Genomic DNA, 20,236 nt, shown 5'->3' with positions numbered 1-20,236 from the left:
CGCATTGTGCAATGAGGACAATTCCTACAAATATGTAGCCCCTTTATCCTTTTGAATAATTTACTTCTTTGAATCGATGGTATAAGATCTACTGTATTGTAATTATAGAGATAGCTGTACAATTTTTCTTTTCAACTGCACCTTTAACATATTGTCTCTTACCTGTATCACTTTTAATAATGAAGAAATGTTTGTCTACAATAAATGACCTTGAAAAAAGGGGCAACACAACCAACATTGTGTCAATTATTAACACAAAACTATAGACTATTGAGATATTGTTTCTCAATGAACTCTTTAAGAATTATTTTAAAAGGGATACTACGTCTTAGAATGAATATAAAATTTAAGAATTTTAAACTTGGCCAATCAGAGCATATAATCATCAGTAGATATACCTGGTGTCATAAATAACATAACATAATCCTTATATAATCCGATAAATCTAAAAAAAATTAGTAATTACCCATAAATATGTAATTAACTATTGAAAAACGATTAATATTAAGATTAAGCATTTTTCAATAATTACTTAGTTTTATGAATTTTCCAGATTTCACAGGGATTCTGTTAAAACTTTATGACATCAGATAAGCTAACTGATGAATATATACTCATATTGACCATTTCGAGAACTTAAATTCTAAGATGTAGTATCACTTTAAGAATGAATAAACTTAAACCTTACCCCAGCTAAGAGACCATAACCTTTAATAGCTAGAGATACCTCTTTATCACTAGATTCACTGGAATTCATTATTTGACGAAATTGTTTGATGAAAAACTGAAATATGTATACAAATATGACATAAGATAGATCGTACAATAATATCATTAAGAAATGGAAGGGGAGGTTGATTTCTGCTCCATTTCATCCATTTAGGCAGTTAGGAAATGATATTGCAGGAAATTTGCTAAATATAAGCTAAGCTTAAATGTGATGTAATCTCAAACTGATTTTGACTAAGGAAAAGGCTTGTAAAATCAGCATATCATCATCAAAAAAATAGGTATTTATTGATAACCTTAAAAAGACAATCATTTTTTTATTTTGGAATGTTTAGCTCTAGCTCCTGATTTACCTTGAATACAGCTCCTTCTTTGGTACCTTCTCTAGCTCTCTGTACTAACATATCAGCTATCTATAAGATAAAATCATTAAAATATAAGCAAATACTAAGCAAATAATCAATTGGGCAAATATTGGTATCATGATCATCTTTTGGAACACCATGGCATGTCTTCCAGAGCCACTGCTTAGTTACAAGCATAATTTTTAATATTCTTATGGAACATTATCTTATATTGGTTTAGATCTATAGCTAACAAATGCAATAGCTTCATGTACCAAGAATAACTTTTCACAAAAACACTATCACCAAAAGACAGATAGGACATATTTACCTCCTTTAAAAAAGATTCCATGGCACACATACCGACATGTAGTATATCTCTATTATGATGGTGACTCCAAAAATATAATCTGTCATACATGTCCTAGATAAAAAAGAAATATTAATTAACATCAAGGGAGTTGGAGCTTTTTTGACATCTAGCCCTTGATCTAGGACTGTTTTTATCACTATGACCTTAATTACCAAATAAAAGCACATTAATTGGTGTGTATAATGCATAGTTTTTATCCAAAAAATGGCTTGGCTTGGCAAAACTTGGGGTACTCATTATAGAAAAGTAACAACAAAATTTACATTTTTTCACCAGAACCTTTCCAGCCAAAGTTGACCGTCTGCTGAGTTGTGTTCTTGAATTAACTGATTACCCTGAGTAGTTCTCCATTAATCACACAGTCAAAATGAGAAAAAAATTGTTGTTACAATTTAATTACCTCATAGTCATCTATAAGAAATTCATTAAACTGACTGGCATGTTTAGATAGCAGATGGAGACCAGCTTTAGGTACTTCATATCTTGTTAATGTGGTAGATTGCTTTAACGCCATTTTACAGTATTTATAGATATAATAGCATGAATCTGAAATAAAAAATAAGGAAATTTTAACCTGGACAACATCATAAGTCTACTTTTTTTCCTTTACAAACTGGAGAGATGTTTAAATTGCACATTCTGCAGCACATGTGTTTATTGTCCCATCATAGAGAAAATTGTACTGTCATCCTCCCCTATATGTGCATCACCATGGCAACTGAGTGGTAAAAATTTGAAAGCATCGTCTTTACTATCTTGACATCTATTGATTTACCTATCTTGTGTTGTTTGGTTGTTAATCATTTTACTTGATAACATTACCTGTATGTGTTTCGAAATGTAGTATGTAATAAAACTAGAAATAGTATATCCATATAACTTGTGTTCTTAATGTTTACATTCCTGCTTCTATATGTCTTACAAAGATTATCATCTTGACTGATGAATGGATTGAACACTGGACTCCTAGGTTAAATTGCATGCACATCAAGCCAAACCAACTTCCAATTTAAGATGATGAGCAAATGCTCAGAAGATATACAATAGAATCTGATATAAGCCACACCAACTTCCTATTTAAGATGATGAGCAAATGCTCAGAAGATATACAATAGAATCTGATATAAGCCACACCAACTTCCTATTTAAGATGATGAACAAATGCTCAGAAGATATACAATAGAATCTGATATAAGCCACACCAACTTCCTATTTAAGATGATGAACAAATGCTCAGAAGATATACACTAGAATCTGATATAAGCCACACCAACTTCCTATTTAAGATGATGAACAAATGCTCAGAAGATATACAATAGAATCTGATATAAGCCACACCAACTTCATATTTAAGATGATGAACAAATGCTCAGAAGATATACAATAGAATCTGATATAAGCCACACCAACTTCCTATTTAAGATGATGAACAAATGCTCAGAAGATATACAATAGAATCTGATATAAGCCACACCAACTTCCTATTTAAGATGATGAACAAATGCTCAGAAGATATACAATAGAATCTGATATAAGCCACACCAACTTCCTATTTAAGATGATGAACAAATGCTCAGAAGATATATAATAGAATCTGATATAAGCCACACCAACTTCCTATTTAAGATGATGAACAAATGCTCAGGAGATATACAATAGAATCTGATATAAGCCACACCAACTTCCTATTTAAGATGATGAACAAATGCTCAGAAGATATACAATAGAATCTGATATAAGCCACACCAACTTCCTATTTAAGATGATGAACAAATGCTCAGCAGACATACACTAGAATCTGTTACAGCTGTGATAAATAAAAAACATACCATCTCCTGACTGTTGAGTAAAATTTACTAAATATGATGTTAACCCTTCTAAACATCCACTTATTATGGTCATTTCAGGTTTGTTGGTTTTAGACATCATCTAAAATTATAAATTGCAAAAATCAGTCAAGGCAATCAGATTAGTAGAAATGAAATTCTTTTCCAGTACACGTTTCTACGTTGCCATTGCTTCCAATTCTAACAAAGCTGATAGAAGTGGGCAGATCAGATAAATGTCAATTCGTAGCATAAATATCCAAGAATTCCGCTTTATGTAGTCAGTAAAGCATTCTATTGGACAAAGTATTAGTTGTAGAATATTTCATTGACAAAAACCTGTTTTGCTTAACAATTGTGTCAGATCATGGATGATAAATGGAGACATCAACAAAAGAACAAGAAACAGTCTTCAAGGACTAATCCAGTGGTTCCCAAACTTTTTCGGCCTTCATACCCCTGGAGCAATCACCTGGACCTTTCACACTCCCAAAAATTTGTTTCAACCACATTTTCAGCATGTGATGAAGTGAGTTGCTCTTTCAATTCAAAATAAATTCTTCTCCTACACCAGTTGGCCACACCCCTGACAGCTGACACCCTAGTCCCACACCCCCAGGGGGGTGAAAACACTGCAGGTTGGGAGCCAGGGGACTAATATAATCAGATTGTGGCATTGTGCTTATTATTGGAAAAACATACCTGTGATTTCAGAGAAGATTTATATATATCTAATAATTTAGTGGAATCAGTTGTCATATACTCAGGATATATTTCACATATAACACCCAACATATAGTAGATTTTACCTTTTACTGAAAAAAAAAAAACTTCTAAAACGTAGCGTAATATGCCCACATACTAATTATCAGCCATAGGTAAATTTTTCCAATAAAGGATTTAATTTTCAATCACCACCAAAACCATAAAAATCTTTTATAACCTAACTATTCATCAACGAACTAAATTAGCATGTAGATCACTTAAAACTAGAATATGAGCTTCACTTGCCTGTTGCAGTTAATTTAGACGCTTTGGTTAATTCCATGAAAAACTTCTCAATGAATTTCTGAATTTTCAAATCTTCTCCCATGTTGGAACCAACTGAGAGTTCTAAAACCTGTAACAGAAATCAGAAGTCCTTGATGTTGAACATTTTCCTATTTGTAAATGAAACACTTGACCAATTCACAAATGTAAGTCCTTCATAATTTTTGATGACAGTGCTGGCGGAAAAGATTGTCCACATTATTCAATTTGGCCTTCTGTGGCAGAGACTGCTCATGAGTAATGGAAAGCTCATTCTTCTTCAACACATGCCGTCACTCAGAGACTGGCTTTGTCAAAATAAGCAACACTTTCAGGGAGTCTACATTTAGTCTTGCTATTATTTTGAATGCTACATAATTAACTACAAGCTAAATTATGAAAAAAGTGTGGATTTAAAACTGAGAAATACAAGTTACTACCAAACCATATTCATAAGATTTCTTGAGACATGGCAGATTGGAGTAACGGAGCGCATACCTTAATCAATACTGGTAAAGCTGAAGATTTAATCTTAGTAAATCTATCTGTCATATAATTAGATAAGCTAGCTTCCTGGAATAAAATTATAAAATCATTCTTACCATCATCAATCAAATTCAGCAGAAGTCACAGGAAAAGATAAGCATCCAGTTGTTTGGATGGGACAATAAACTGAGGCCCTGTGTGCCACAGACTGTGCGCATTAAAGATCCCTTGACAGTTGGAAATCGAAAAAGAGCAGGTTAATGTCGCTGTAATGGCAAAATTTCCATGGCACTGCCCGTCTTCATTAGCCCACATGGTGTAGAAAAGTAGGATGTAAAACTCTATTCATTTCATTCCACAGGAAAGATGAAAAAACAGATACAAGTTGATAGGAAAAATTAAATGGGGAATGTGATAAAGATACCAAATGATATACCAAGTACTTAAAAATAATTTGCTAAATAATGATCAAAAAAATTAATCCATCACATAGGTCAAATTCAGTTATCAAAATCACAACAACAAAAAATTTTGGTTTTGGTCCAACTTAAGCACTTCCGGTATAGGCAATGTTGCAGCTTATATAAATTCCATTATATAAATCATAGCCCACCTTGATTTCGACCAGATATGGTAAAGCCTTTTTTCCAACTTTATGAATAAAATCTGATAACAATTCCAGCAAACCATACTTGGCATTAGATCCTTGGTACTAAAAAACAAATCAGATGTTAGTATCTTTGAGTAACCTTATTGAGTTCAATTGATTTCAATTAGTCTCAATAATAGTTCTAAGTGATAAAATAATTTCTCTAATTATTACCTCATTCTTCTTAGAAATCTTTTGAAGAAAAGTGGTAACACCAATTTCCTTGTCAAACAAAACTGAACTGCAGTAATCTAAAAGGAAAATTCTCTAATTGTATGACTGAAGAATAATAAACATTTACATTGGACATCATACATAATAGTTGAGGGTTAAAGTATTCCAATTCACTTGTGCTGTGGCCATACATGCGTAATCTACCGATGTTGTCAGGTTTCTACTGCTTTTGCATGTTGTCTATTTTCATGGGACCTACCATTTTCAATGTCCAAATTCTCTACCATAAATCAACAAAATATCTATCATTACTTATTGATTGCCGATATCGCGTGTTAATATCATCACTTAATAATATTATCATTGCCTTATTACTGTGGCTACATGTTTTGTTTTGTTTTCACAATCCTCATCAGAAGTGTCATCAGAACAAATGGAAAGGGTAGAGGCAGTGTCAAGTAATAACATACCAATCGAAACAATTGACGGAGACCTTACTCAATCTAAAGGAAGTGTAAATACTGTTGTAGCTAATGTCAGGGAAAATGACAAGTAGGATAAGAAAATAAAACAGGACGTTTGCCTTGGATGAGCGATCGGAATGTCTACATAACAATCCATCAAAAGGAGGGTGAAATAGAGCGGTATGCTACATATCATTCATGAATATTGATGAATTCAAAGCAATGGAAAACAACTGAATGTCGCTTGTGATTATCCTTTTGACAGTGTGTCATTACCTATATCCTTTTCAGTAATCTCGTGCAGACATATCTGTGAAAGTGTGGGCACAATACTATCAATTTGATCAAGCTCCGATTGTCCCCCATCTTTTAAATTTGCATGTAAATCCCGGAGACTTTCTTCTAGAAGCCCGGACGCCATGTTTTGTAAATAATGCACTTCGACCCTTTCTACCTTGTGATTGCGGTCACCATTTTATATACCTGCACAATTTTTTCATGTTAAAAGGCACGTATTTACGTTTGAGATAGAGTAAAGGGGATTTTTCAAACAAATTAAAGGCGAATCTTGAACTGAATCGCTGAAAATCCCGTGCTACTTAAAAAAAAATTCACTTAGCATCAGTACATTGTATAGAGCGAAGGTGCTACAACAATCATTAAATGTGAGTCACGTTGAACAACAAAAAAAGTCTCCAATTTTTTTACAATGATTTACATCAGATCAAAGCTGAAAAAATCATAAAGCTCACATATTACTAAATATTTATATTGTTCTGTGTGAAATGCATTAGAAAATATCAAACTGCAAATATGATATACTCAGGCTCGAAGCAACGGGGGGAAAGGGGGAAAATTCTGACAATCCATCAAATTCTTTACTGCAGTCAAACGCATTACACCCGCTACAGGCCTGTATTAGTTATTGCAATGAAAAGTTGTATCAATAATTTTTTCACAACTGAAACTAGGAGAATGTTTTTAAAATTTTATTATGCACAAATCATAGGTGTACAAATAGAAAAGGACCTTTCCTACAATATGGTGCAATCGATATATTTAATCCAACTAACTCGCAGATTGTCATACAATGAGGTAGGTTGTTACAACTCTGTCCTCAGTTATCAATAGGCCCCTACTGAACATTTGGGCTCTGATAATGAGATGCTGGGATACACATTGCATAATCATGGACTGACGAATGAGTGGTGAAATCACATGAGTGACCTTGGGTAAAATTTCGAGGAAAACATATCTCTTTAAGTTCAAAAACCAAGTTCTTAAAATTTACACATTTAATATTTCATTTTATATTTCATTAGTTTGTATTTCATACAAAAAAATTACTATAACATGCAAAATATCTTCAAAAATTTCAAAATCTTTTTCAGCATGTTTTCATTTTCATTTATGACAGAGAAGCTGAAACTGAGTTATTAGACGTGAAAACAAACAAACTTGCAAAGTTGAATTTTTAAAAGCAATTTACGCTCATAATGCATATCCTTCAACACCTGTATGGTCACGAATGAATGTACAAAGGTCGCCAATAATCAAAACAACAAAACAACAATATTAATACATAGTCCATCACATGTTAATTTCAAGGAGGTATGAGGAAATTTAACATCTATTATCCTAACACTTGATCCCTTAACAACAATATGAGCTTGATTAATTAAGGATCAGACTTGATAAAACAAGATGAGTTGGTTGTCTAAGGACATCTGCAAACCATAAACTCAAGATAACCAACTAGTCAATACTTTGAATGTATGTAGCTTTAACAGTGAATGTTATGCTTATTTTATAGACACAAGAACAAATTCTACCGAAAGCTTACAATAAGTAAACAATGAGTGTTCAAGCTAAAAAATCTTTGGTAAATATTTTGCAGTTCCTGAAATTTTTATCCATGTTCTTAAGCTTAAATTTAAACACATATTTTTGACCAAGCTTGAAATTTTGGTACAGAATTTCCATTGGACGTTACAAAACATGAATACATTGTCTTGCTGGTGATGGATGAAAAAACCATCATAAAATTTGTTTTTTGATTCAAACACAATATTCACGTATAGGACACTTCGAAATCTAAACATGTCTGGTATATAAAACTAAATCAACAGCCCTGGTTAATTCATTTGTCCCACAATCCATGGTCTTTCATTTTACTAATAAAGAATCTCTCCACAATGTTTGCACATTTATAATATTCTGTATCAGAGTCATTATAATTTCGACAGTTATCAAACACATGTTTCATATCAGCTATAAATATTCTTTTATTAGAATAATATCTATTCTTTAATCTCTCTGACATCGTCTTAAAATCTGAAAAACAAATCATAACATGCAAGATGTGTGCCAGAAGTAGTTTTAAATGTATTTTCAAGTGAGGATTTGCTGGACGAGCAGTACTCAGAGAGTAGTTAACCTGAAAACTGGTGTTTGATTCAGATTTACCTTTGGATTTTGTAACTCAGAGCGATGCAGCTTTGCGAGACTGATTTATGTGTTCAAAGTGAACAATAATCTAAAATAGTAGGTAAAATGGTGATGTTACCCTGCTAAGAAGCATGAACTAAGATTGATGCAGTATAGAAGATCTAAAACTCAATATTATTTCAATATCTATCATGATATCATCATCACAAAGGTTTTTAAATTCATAGTTGCTAATCAAGCAGAAGTAATGGTAATACCATCATCGTAACCATATTGAATAAAGGAACAAAATTTTATGGTACACTACTCGTGAGTTTTATAAGTTACCATTAAAATTCGTTCCGTTATTCAATGTGATCTCTACCCCTGAATGTCGCTTAAGGATTATCTTACCCATAGGATATTTAATATGATCATAATAGTCAGGTGCTTCTGATTTGTCTACTGGTTTCTGGAATGGCCAGGCACTTGTATGATTCTGAAAATAAATACTTGTGAAAATGTAAAAGGGGCAATAAAGGGTTATTTAACCTCCTGCAGAAATTTCTAATTTTTTTCAAATTCAAGAATCAAGATCAGAAAGGCTCAAAAACATTTCTATTGCTCACCATCTACAACTTGTGTCTCTATGGTAGACAGTTTAAATTGGCCAATTAATGGGACATGATCTAAACATAAGCTTTACTAGCTTACTAAATGTGATCATTTCATCTGATAATAGCATTTTTCAGAGTGAAATTTCAACATTTAGTTCCAGGTCAATATCATCATTCGTCTGACCAGATATTACCATCTGAATAAGTTTTATCAGCTGGTTATTCAAAATATCAGAGCTATTCTATTAAACCCACCTTCACTTGTTGTAGTATTGTTTTAAAAGAGTTATACATCTGATCTGAATCAGCAGTGATGTCTTTACTGAAATGTATAATTGAGAAATTCAATTCCCTAGCATTAAGACTAAATGACCAGTAACATGTTGTTTTAGCTTCAAAAGATATCTAAAGTTTCCTTAATGTAACATAACTGCGAAATGTATAGTCGCTATATAGTGTGCAATTAAGTAAACTTCGCCAGTTTTCTACAGTTGCATTAGCTCGATTTTTATTTGTTATTTCAAACTGTCGAGGGATCTTCAATTGAAAATTACAAAGAATAATACCTTTTATCTGGGGTAGATGCTGGTTTCCAGCCAGCCTCTAATAAACCTGGTATACTTTCTATAGGGATCTGTCTTACTCCATCTTTAAAACATGATAAACCAGCATATTCCTTTTCAAACTTAGTCTGTTTCATTTCTACTATCTTCTTTACAATCTGCAAAATATACAAACTTATTACGGTCACATGGTTCTACAATCAGAGTTACCAGTTACTGTTATTCATATACTCTGCTAAAGTATGGCTAATTTTCATTTCTTCTATGCCCAACGATTGGTTAAAGTGGATCCAAAGAGTTATGTGAAAGCAAACGAGGCAAGGGTAAGGGATAAGAAATTGACAAAAAATTTCAAGTTATTTTTTTTAGATCTTACAAATGGTTAAAATACATACACAAGAATAATACACAAGAACATGTCTATAAGATGGACAGATGTTTCTGCTAATGAAGGATGGATTGTTGACCTAAGGATGGATGGCTTTTGAAATTCTCCAAAGCCATTTCCTTGATTCTGAAGAGAACATGATTGCTTAAAAAGATCTACCTGTTTTTGCTTTCTAATAATTCTAGAGAATTCTGTATATTTGATTCTAGGATTCAATTCACAACCCATTAAAGTAGCACCTTCATAATCCTTAATATAACCATTGTAGGCAGATTTAGCTAGTTTTATCTCTTTAGAAAACCCCTGAAAAATTCCATGTTGGTGTAAAAAAAAAAAATATTTAGAACATTATTAAGTAAAATAATTGCTGACTAAGTGCGAGCACACGAGCGGTCTTGATTTTTGTCAGCGACTCGAATCTCGAGTAAAATCTTGTGTGTGCCCGTGCTTCCACGACAAGATTATCGTGTTGCGACAGGATTTACAATATCAAACAAGTTTACAAATCTTTATTACGTGAAAAGTCTAAAATTTAGAAAACTTCAAATGGATGATCATGTCAGAGATTGTTTACCTGTTTTTTAAAGTAACCGATAGCAAACTCATCAGCAAATGTCAGAAAATGAAAAATATTGTGTCTGATATGATAGTCTTTTAAATGATTCATAAGATGAGTACCATAACCCTGAAATTAGAAACATGATATATTACACTAAGTTTCTATGAAGTTTCAATTTTCTTTGACATTTATCACAGCCATTTTGAATCTTAATTAATATGATTATATAGAACTTTCACATTGTACATAAATAAGTGATACAGAGTTTTAATCTTTGTTAGAAAATGTTATCCTTTTCATGAGATATTGGCATTAACCATTAAATTAATGTCTGAATATATAAGGCCATACAAAATAAATAGTCTTGTTTTACAGGCCCAAAAAAGCCTGATTGTTGCCTTAATATTAAATGTACATTAAATTTGTGGTAATAAATAATAAATGCTTTCGCTCGCTCCAAATTATTCCAGTTGAAAATCTAAAAAAGACCTTATAAATAATAAATAAATTTATCCTTTCGCCCCAATTTTTGAAAAAAAAGGCCTGTAAAACAGACTTTTTATTTTGTATGGCCTTAAAGGATTTTGTGTATTAAATACGATTTTTCAAATGTTTTAAACGGGAAGGTAGTTTAGTTTACAAAACTGCATTTTACACTAATAGTGTGTATTACCTTGACTTGTTCATTAGATGTAACTGCACAGAAAACTATTTCTGTAAAGCCTTGCGTAGGAAACATTCTGAAACATATTCCACCAATTACTCTATTGTCTTTTATAATAGAAAGACAACGATGTTTCCTGAAAAATAGTAGAAAAGCATGCATCTTGTGATCAAAACCTCTTATTCTTAGCTTGATGATGCAAAAACCACTAATTAAATAACACGTATATAAACAGTCAGATTTAAAACCTCGTAAAATATATTATTATACGAGGTTCAATGTTCCTTTTTCTGCAGATGAAAACGAAAAACCTCGTATACTGTACTATTTATATATAGATACAGCTTTATGGAACAACAATCACTGGTTAAAGTTTTATGCAACGTTTCGACATGTTTCCCCCGTCGTCCTCAGACTCACAATTGCTAAATGCCATTCAAAGACTTTACTGTACTATTATACGAGTAATTGGTTTAATAGGTCGAAGTACTCAAATTGTTTTTAAGAGGTTTAAATTTTCAAAGAATAAAAAACACGTACAAAAAATAAAATAAAAAAGATTTTAACAAAATATGCATACATATATTTTTTTGCCTTTTTCTCGAAAAGTAATGTCGCTTCATATATCGTTATACGAGATTTCAAGCAGTCACCCAAGAAATATCAAAATAAATTATGAATATCTATCTACATAACCCAATGTTAGAAAGTGCTTTTGCTTTGGGACATAGTTCTATATTTCTCAATGTAACATTTTGGGTCATCAAGAGGAAAGATATGGAGAAAATAATAAACGGGTGACAATGAACATCAATAGTAAATCAGTAAACAATAAAAATAATAATAATGAATCTTTAATGGCCAATATCTCCGAAAAAATATTCATAAAAAATATTCAATATATTTCACTTAGTCTGAGCATTTAATTCTACCTTTTAAAAACGAACAGCAAGTAAAAATCTATCTCAAATAACTCCAAAATAACTACTTACGGATCAAAAACCAATCTAGTGATATATTCTTTAGGCATTCTAGGAAGTTGATGAGAGAAAACATTTTGTAAACCAATTAACCATAGTATTAACTGTTTAGATGGTTTAGAACTCAATGAATTGCCGATAACATGGAATTCAATTACACCTTTTTCTTCTTCAGATCTAGCACCTTCATCTCTTGTAGCATGGGCAGGGAAAAATGAAGACTGAAATTAAATTACATAAGAAAATATGTAAGAATATGCATGGATGCTGTATGATTTCTAAGGTTTAAACTGGCTGTCAAGGTCGTAACATGATATAGATATGGACAAAACAAAAAGCTACTAATTTGTGTTCAAAATGAGAAAAAGATATTGTCTAGCTTTTCTTGTTACTATGAAGCAAGCAAAGCCACTTCAAAATACAATACCATAATGTATGCTTTAGTGTAAACTAAAATTTGGTATTTTCAGAACTTATTGTCATCAAGAGTCTTTTGAACCATTTCAATTTAAAATTGTTGTCACATCTACTTTGCAAATTGAAATATATGTTTGCACAAACATTTGTGTGAAAAACAAATACAGGAAAATGAAAATTATATGAAAAATAGCCTCTAGAATTCGCTTAATGCAAAACAAATTTCAACGCCAAAATTCACTTAAAATGATCAACTAAGTGGATTTTCCAAAACAGGTTGAGATTTGATTATAACTGAGTATTGTTTGGTGGTTTTGTGACACCAATAGTCATAGCAGTGTATCTCAAAATACAGCTTTTCTTGAAGCTAATACCGTATATTTCCGAATATAATGCGCACCCCTTCCTTTTCCCATTAAAATTGGGAAAAATCCATTTATTATTAATAACACATTAATGTATACCTATTTCACTTTAGTAATTTCAGATATATTAATACAAAATATTTACAAAATACATTAAAGTCTAATGAGTTGTTATAACTCCCGAAACGATCTTAAAAACATAACAACATGGCATTGAAGGAAGACAAACCGGCGGATCCTCAACATCGATTCGCCGTATTTTCGAAGGGGAAAAAAACTATTTAACCATGTATAGTGCGCACCCCTTCTGTGTGTATCCCTTTTCAGGGTAAAAACCTGCGCATTATACACGGAAATATACGGTAATTCTGTAGAAGAATAGCTTTGGGGACAGCAGAGTTCACACTGTCACACCAGGTTCAGATTTAACCCTGCTTAAAAGACTATTATGCAAATATTTCAATTGAATTGATATAAAAGGAACTAACTTACGAAGGATAGCGGTAGATAACAACATCAAAAGAAAGAGATCTAAATCTAAAAATAAAAACACATCCATGTAATATAACAGAATGAAATCAACATATTGAGGATGTTGACTTACATCTGGTCCTACCATTTCTGTGGGATCAGTGATAGTAGCTATGATCTCACTTAATACTTCAGCTGAGACATCTCCTTCTATCTTCTTTCTTTTAATATCATCTGGTAAATTACCTTCATCTAGTTTCCTCTTTTCACCTGGTACTAAAAAAAAAAAATATTTTCCAATTTTAGACTTGATTTTAAAATAGGCTGAGATGATACTCTATACTTAAGAGATTGGTCATATCAATTTCTGTTTTGCCAATTCAATAAAAACTTTGTAACAATTTGTTTGCCAATGAAATTACTTGGAATTAAGGCCAAGACTTAGGTTCTGGTACAACTTTAATACTAGAGCAATATCAAAATCCTATAATCATGAGCTACCAATTAACCTTCCATGAAAAATATACAATTTAATTCGATTATAGTTTATAGTGATAGATTTTGATTTGGCTAATCAAAAAGAAAGAATGATCATTTTGAATTCCAAAACTGCGTTGCAATACTTTCCAAAGTGAACCCTTATCTTGACCAAGGCGTATTATCATACTGTTACATATAAATCATACTTTACCTGCTTCTTGTGATTTAGAAGATCTGCGTGTTGTGATAGATGGTATTAGGCCAGGACTGACATTAATCAGGGTAAAATTATCACCATTACTATTAGTGCTGTTACCACTAGTAAATCTACTTAAACCACTTACACCAGTAGCACTATTTGGTGATGTTGCTACGATAAATGATACATGAGAAACTTTTATATTTTTGTTACCATACAATTACAAGATGCCAAATTCCTGTGTTTTGAAGAGTGTCAAAATCAGGAATATCTCTTATTTTTCTGGTTCAACAGGGACATCTATCTCAAAGACAATTATTTCTCTTTGCTTGCCTTTTCAACCATATAAAGCTAGTTATGTTTCTTTAAGACCAAATCTTTCATTTATTAGATCATGACATTATTTGTGATTGAGGTAGTTAAGGCTTAGCAGTCTTATCAAACCCACATTTGCTCATAAGTGTTGGTTCACTAAGCAGAGCAGATGATTGAGTGACTGTGAAAACCTGTTTTCCCTACCAATTTAACAAATAGTGTTTACCTAAAACTTGTGCTTGAGTAAGAGGCATATTTGCAGGATTCTGTGAGAAATCAGGATCCCATATTGGTGAATTATTATTGTATACTTCCTCTTCTAACATAGACAGAAACCTAGAAAATAATGAGGATATGCCATTATAACAAAGGAAGTATCATTATTTTAACAAAAGTGCATAATCCAATAACATGGTATCTGTTTATGCTGATATCTTTATTGTGTTTATCAGTTTGATACAGAAGTCAAAAACAGTGATACAAAAATTCAAATTTGAAATTAAACATTGGCAATATATTTAATATATTAATGTCTATATTAATGCAAGATTTACAAATTTTAAATAAACTTTGAAGAAATTTGAAAACATTCGGGATATTTCAATTATATTGTCATAAGTGTTTTTTTATTGTGGACTTATATTTGGTTTATCAACTTTATTTATCCTTAAATAAGACTATCAGTTTTGATTCCATTTTATTTACTTCACAAAATACTTTTGTTCTGAAATTATTGTATTAATACTGAAATCATTACCAGTAAGTGCCAGTGTCATTTTTTCAGCATCAAAATCATGCTTACATTCATTTCTTACTTTTCAGTATGTAACTTACCTAGGAAAATGTGTCAAAACAAGTGTCCTCTTATCTGGTGGCATTTTATCTTTTTCTGCTCTGAATTTATCTAACAACTGTCTTCTCATAGTTTGAAATACTGAACGTAATAATGTTCTACCAAATATAACGGTAGTTTCAGATCGAGGTAAACTATCACATAGGCCTGGTACATGACAATAACATAACCATCTACAAAATCATAGAAATAAAACATTTAATTATGATACAGAAAAAACAGACTACAAAATTAGCATTATGCTTTCTTACAGAGTCCTCAACAAGTATCTCTTGATCCATTAAGCTGTAGCAGTCATCTACAAATTTGGTGATCTTTTCCTTTAAGGATGTGAAATCTAGAAATGAAGACAGCCTATACATCCAAGATTCATTTCATTTGAACAGAAAATGGAACATCATAGGTTTGATCAGGCAAAGGGCAACCACTACAGTGTTTGGATCAAGGGGGAATACACCTGTATCACAAAAATATCATTAAAATTATTACTAATGTTTCTATGCATTGTATAGTAATACAAGTCCACGAAAATATCGTGATAACCCTTTAATATTCTTTTAAAATTCATAGACCTGCAAAGAAATATTATGTGTTTATCTCATAACCAATTCCCCATACCCTTAAATTGTTTAGATATTGAACATGGTAATCAATGGGTTGAATGTCATAGAAACAACCATTCATTTCAGTGAAATAGGCCGAAATAAAGAAATTATCATTTAATACCTTGTATAATTGATTTTATATGTACTCATATCCTCTGTACCAGCATGTTGAGCTCTATTAGCTGACGTTTCTAATTTCCAATGATTCAAACAGTGTAAAAACATCTTTGCTAGATCATACATCGTCTGCCATTCTTTCTGAGCCAAATGGCCAAATTTATACACCACAAAGTTTGTCACACCCTAAATTTAAACAAAGATTGTATTTGAAACAGTAAGAATACAAAGACATAGGGCTGGGCGATATACCGGAATCACGATATATACAATAAATTTATATCGTTATTAACATCGTCTAATTAAAAAATACTGTAATATCGCCATATTGTGAGATGTAGTTGGAGGTATAGACAAAATTTACTTCATTGCACAAGACAATTTTATTTAGGTAATGAAGTTGGGTATAATTGTAACAGCATTGTAAAGCAATATCAACACATCTTATAGCGTGCAAAGCCTTCATATATATATACCTTGGCAATACTTGGTTTTTCAAATGGCGGATGTCCTAGTGGACCTTCAATAGTTGGCTTGGTCATATTCAATATACATTTTCTTAACAACTGTAAAAAAAAAATTTCATTACTATCTTGTTATAAAAGCTTATGTGACAAAAAAAAACCAAACATTTAATTCTTAGTGAAGTTAAATATTTCAATTAGAAAATACCGACATAAAAGGAATATTGAAAAATTTGCAATGCTCTTTTGAGTTTGTTTCTACATAAAGGAATGAACAAAAGATATTTTTTCAAGTATTAAATCCATACTACCTATTAAAAAAATGGAAATGTTTAAACTTCTCTAAAATGAGTCTTTGATCATCAGTGTCATAACTATACAACAGAATCCATGCATAATCCAATAAATCCATTAAACAAAGTACCGTAATAATTGATTAAACTAAGATATTTTGAAACATGCTTAGAAGCATATTTCAATAGTTATGTAGTTTAATGGTTTTATTGTCTTTATATAGAGATTCTATTCTTTAGTCATGGCATCTTGTAAGTTCAACTAGTGAATATATACACTTATTATTATTTTCAATGCTATAGAATACTATGAATAGATGTTAATGAGATTATTTCAGCTCATAAAAAAACTACATAACCTTATTTAAATTTTGTAAATATTGACAAAAAAAAAAACAAAAACAAATGCTTTATTTTGAGCTGATACACACCTTAAATAAATAAAAATAAACTTGTTTGGTTTCAGCATCTTCTTCTTTATGTACACATAAAAACAGATTTTCAACATCCACAACTATACGTAACAACCTGTTTAATTCCTCTTCAGATACCTCTTCTAGATGAGATACATGAGATGCTTGAATGAGAAAAATTTGAAGCTTTTAATAATCCTATTTGTTTATAATCAATGTAAGATTATGAGAATAAATCTTTATGATTGAAATCTTAGTGTAGTTACCTAAAGTCTACATAGATTTCTTTAAGAATTACCCAAACCCAGTAATAAAGTTCTTCATATCAGTTAGTATCATTGAGAAATTGATTTACTCTTTTATGAGGTGGAAAATTATAAACCATTGCAACAGTCAAAGAATCTGTGACAAAAACACTGTGTAGAATATTGAGCCTTTGATTATTGCCCTATTCAGTTGACTGCCAAATTCCGTCATTAGAACATTCTCAAGAGGAAACTCACCTAGTGGATGACTACAACTTGAGCTTCTACAAGGATCTGTCAGACTAGCCAGTGGTTGAGAAACATCAACTCTTGGTGGGGTAGGTGGTGGGTTAGGATTCTTCCATCCATTACACTTACAGCCTTCAGACTGAAGAAGTAAAACATATCCATTCATTAAAAATCTGATAGGAATAGCAATTAGAACTGAAATTTAGCTATTCAAAGCATTCAAATGCAGACTACAATATCTTTTAGAAGTCACCAATCTAGGCATCCAGACAATAGACCCAAATTTTATTGACAACAATTATTACCAGACCCATAAGTTTTTAGTTTGGAAATGACTTTGTTACGGCAGTCCACTGCATAAATCAACAGATATATTGTATAAATAACCATAAGAAGCCGATTTCAAATTACGACATCTTAAAACTAAAAGGGTCTGATACTGTACAGTTGACCATATCTTGAATTTTGTTGAATACTTTGGCTAGCCTATGGGTCTACTTAGCGTTACTTTTGTAGTTTTTTACTTTATCAAACAAAAGAAAGGGAAGTCTGCTGTTACTATAAAAAAAAATTTCAAATTATGGATACCATAACCTGTCCTGTGCCTCTTTTAATAAGCCTTATCACGAACCCACCTTGCAAGAAGAGTAAACAGCTAGTTTTTCTAGTTTTTTATTTCTAGGAAAGCTGGTAACTTGTTGCTTCTTTTGCGCGATTCTTTGTGCGTTGTTCATACGGGTCATATCTGCCGCATTTTCTTGCGATGATGCGTTTTTCGTGCCATTGACGGCAGTTTCTACTTGTGTCTCACCATTGACATTAGAAGAAGCCATCTTTGTTTTGGTTTTAATTTACTCAAACCTACAGCATCATTTTAATATAAATACTGCATCGAAAGACATATCAAATAATAGATTCGATGTTGGTTCGATCTGGATACGTTTATTTCCAAAATACACACATTAATCCCAAAAATAATGTCATAAAAATAGGAAAATTGATCAAAGCGTCTTTCATTCACAGTATTTTCTTCTAAAAATAACTTCCGGGGACATAACTCCTGTTACGCAAATTCTTGTGTAGGGACTTACTGCACAAAAAGTGCTCACATTATATATAAATAAATTTCTATCTTGAAAGTTACAAAACTAGAAGGTTGAAATTTGCAGGGAATTTGTAGGCCTACTTTGACAATCTGGACATGTGAGAAAAAACAGGTTAGGAAAATAGGTTTGGAAAATAGGTTAGCCGATTTTCCTCTGAAAATGACAAAATAGGTAGCCTAACCTAACTTTGCTAAATAGGCATAGCCTAGTAAATAACCTAATTAGTAATGTAGCTAAAGTTCTTTGCCTATTACTTAGACCCTAGGGGCTTGATAAAAGAAAAAGAAAAAAAAAATTAAAAAACAATGACTTAATTAAAGAAATGGATATTTCCGGCGTAAGGCTGAGTTCACATAGAAGTATACTTTTCGGGTATACGGTGCACGTTTTGCACGACACGCGTTTACCTTAAATCGAAAAAGGTAATTTCATAATACCTGGTCACATAAGAGGACACTAATCGAAAACGAAGTATACCTGCGTATAGAAGAGTATAAGTGGAGTATAGTGAGAATCGTGCTTGTTCGATTTTTCAAGTAGTGTATACAGCCAAGAGAAATTCCCCCATGTCTATAAGCAGAAAATGATAGTTGCATATTCAAAAAATAAGAACTTAAATGATAATATTGTTCATAGTAAACTAAAAACAATCAGTACATAACAGATACTATACTTCTCGCCCATCGAGCGAGTTATTTTTTCTAATTTCAGATCAGAATAAGAACAGAAGAAAACCCAATATCAAGACCCTTAATCCTAATTTCTAAATAAAGTGTCTGCTCCACCCTAGGCCTGTACATTTGGGAGAATCAAACCCTCCCTTCCCCGAAATCAAAAACATTTCATCGAAAATGTGTCAAGTTAGAACTTGTCCGAGATCGGTTGAAAACTGTAGCCTCTATTGTGCTGACGAACAAATTTTGACGGGTTTTTACAAAGTCAAGGGCAATAACTCAAAAACCGTTCATCAAAAATGCATCAAGTTAGAACCTGTCCGAGATCTTATCAATTCCAATGATCACACCAAGTTTCGTCAGAATCGGTTGAAAACTGTAGCTTCAATCCAGCTCACGAACTATTTTTAACAAATTTCAACAAGTTTTAACAAAGTTAATGACAATAACTCAAAAACATTTCATCGAAAATGCGTCAAGTTAAAACTTGTCCGAGATCTTATCAATTCCAATGATCACACCAAGTTTCATCAGAATCGGTTGAAAACTGTAGCTTCAATCCTGCTCACAAACTATTTTTAACAAATTTTGACGTTTTTTTACAAAGTCAAGGGCAATAACTCAAAAACCGTTCATCGAAAATGCGTCAAGATAGAACTTGTCCGAGATCTTATGAATTCCAATGATCACACCAAGTT

The 20,236-nt window shown here is 31.9% G+C and overlaps 3 protein-coding genes across 3 annotated transcripts in view; all 3 read right to left on the bottom strand.

The window, feature by feature from the left end:
- LOTGIDRAFT_143667 (hypothetical protein) overlaps positions 1–4,091 on the bottom strand; it is a gene marked incomplete at both ends in the record, with an annotated part of 56,819 nt that extends 52,728 nt beyond the window's left edge. Inside the window, 5 exons of the mRNA XM_009054310.1 lie at positions 689–784; positions 1,366–1,497; positions 1,847–1,992; positions 3,276–3,375; positions 3,975–4,091. Of these exons, the coding sequence (XP_009052558.1) occupies positions 689–784; positions 1,366–1,497; positions 1,847–1,992; positions 3,276–3,375; positions 3,975–4,091 (591 nt within the window). The remainder of the gene's footprint in view (positions 1–688; positions 785–1,365; positions 1,498–1,846; positions 1,993–3,275; positions 3,376–3,974) is intronic.
- A 184-nt stretch (positions 4,092–4,275) lies between these two features.
- LOTGIDRAFT_174701 (hypothetical protein) lies at positions 4,276–6,495 on the bottom strand (the record flags this gene model as incomplete). The annotated part of the gene is made up of 5 exons (XM_009054309.1): positions 4,276–4,392; positions 4,800–4,874; positions 5,401–5,499; positions 5,611–5,687; positions 6,351–6,495. The coding sequence occupies 5 exons, from the start codon at positions 6,493–6,495 to the stop codon at positions 4,276–4,278; spliced, it is 513 nt and encodes a 170-aa protein (XP_009052557.1).
- Positions 6,496–8,214: 1,719 nt separating this feature from the next.
- Positions 8,215–18,492, bottom strand: LOTGIDRAFT_143660 (hypothetical protein; the record flags this gene model as incomplete). Its single annotated transcript, XM_009054308.1, has 17 exons — positions 8,215–8,408; positions 8,916–9,000; positions 9,374–9,440; positions 9,685–9,839; positions 10,229–10,372; positions 10,644–10,754; positions 11,302–11,428; positions 12,285–12,493; positions 13,659–13,849; positions 14,301–14,375; positions 14,746–14,855; positions 15,354–15,545; positions 16,099–16,280; positions 16,571–16,660; positions 17,283–17,428; positions 17,768–17,897; positions 18,394–18,492. 17 exons carry the CDS (start codon positions 18,490–18,492, stop codon positions 8,215–8,217), a joined length of 2,307 nt encoding a protein of 768 aa, XP_009052556.1.
- Between the last annotated feature and the right edge of the window lie 1,744 nt (positions 18,493–20,236).

Source organism: Lottia gigantea (assembly GCF_000327385.1).
Source record: "Lottia gigantea unplaced genomic scaffold LOTGIsca_212, whole genome shotgun sequence".
NCBI classification, from domain to species: domain Eukaryota; kingdom Metazoa; phylum Mollusca; class Gastropoda; family Lottiidae; genus Lottia; species Lottia gigantea.
Note: the sequence above shows the minus strand (reverse complement) of the source record. Positions and strands in the feature narration are given on the sequence as shown.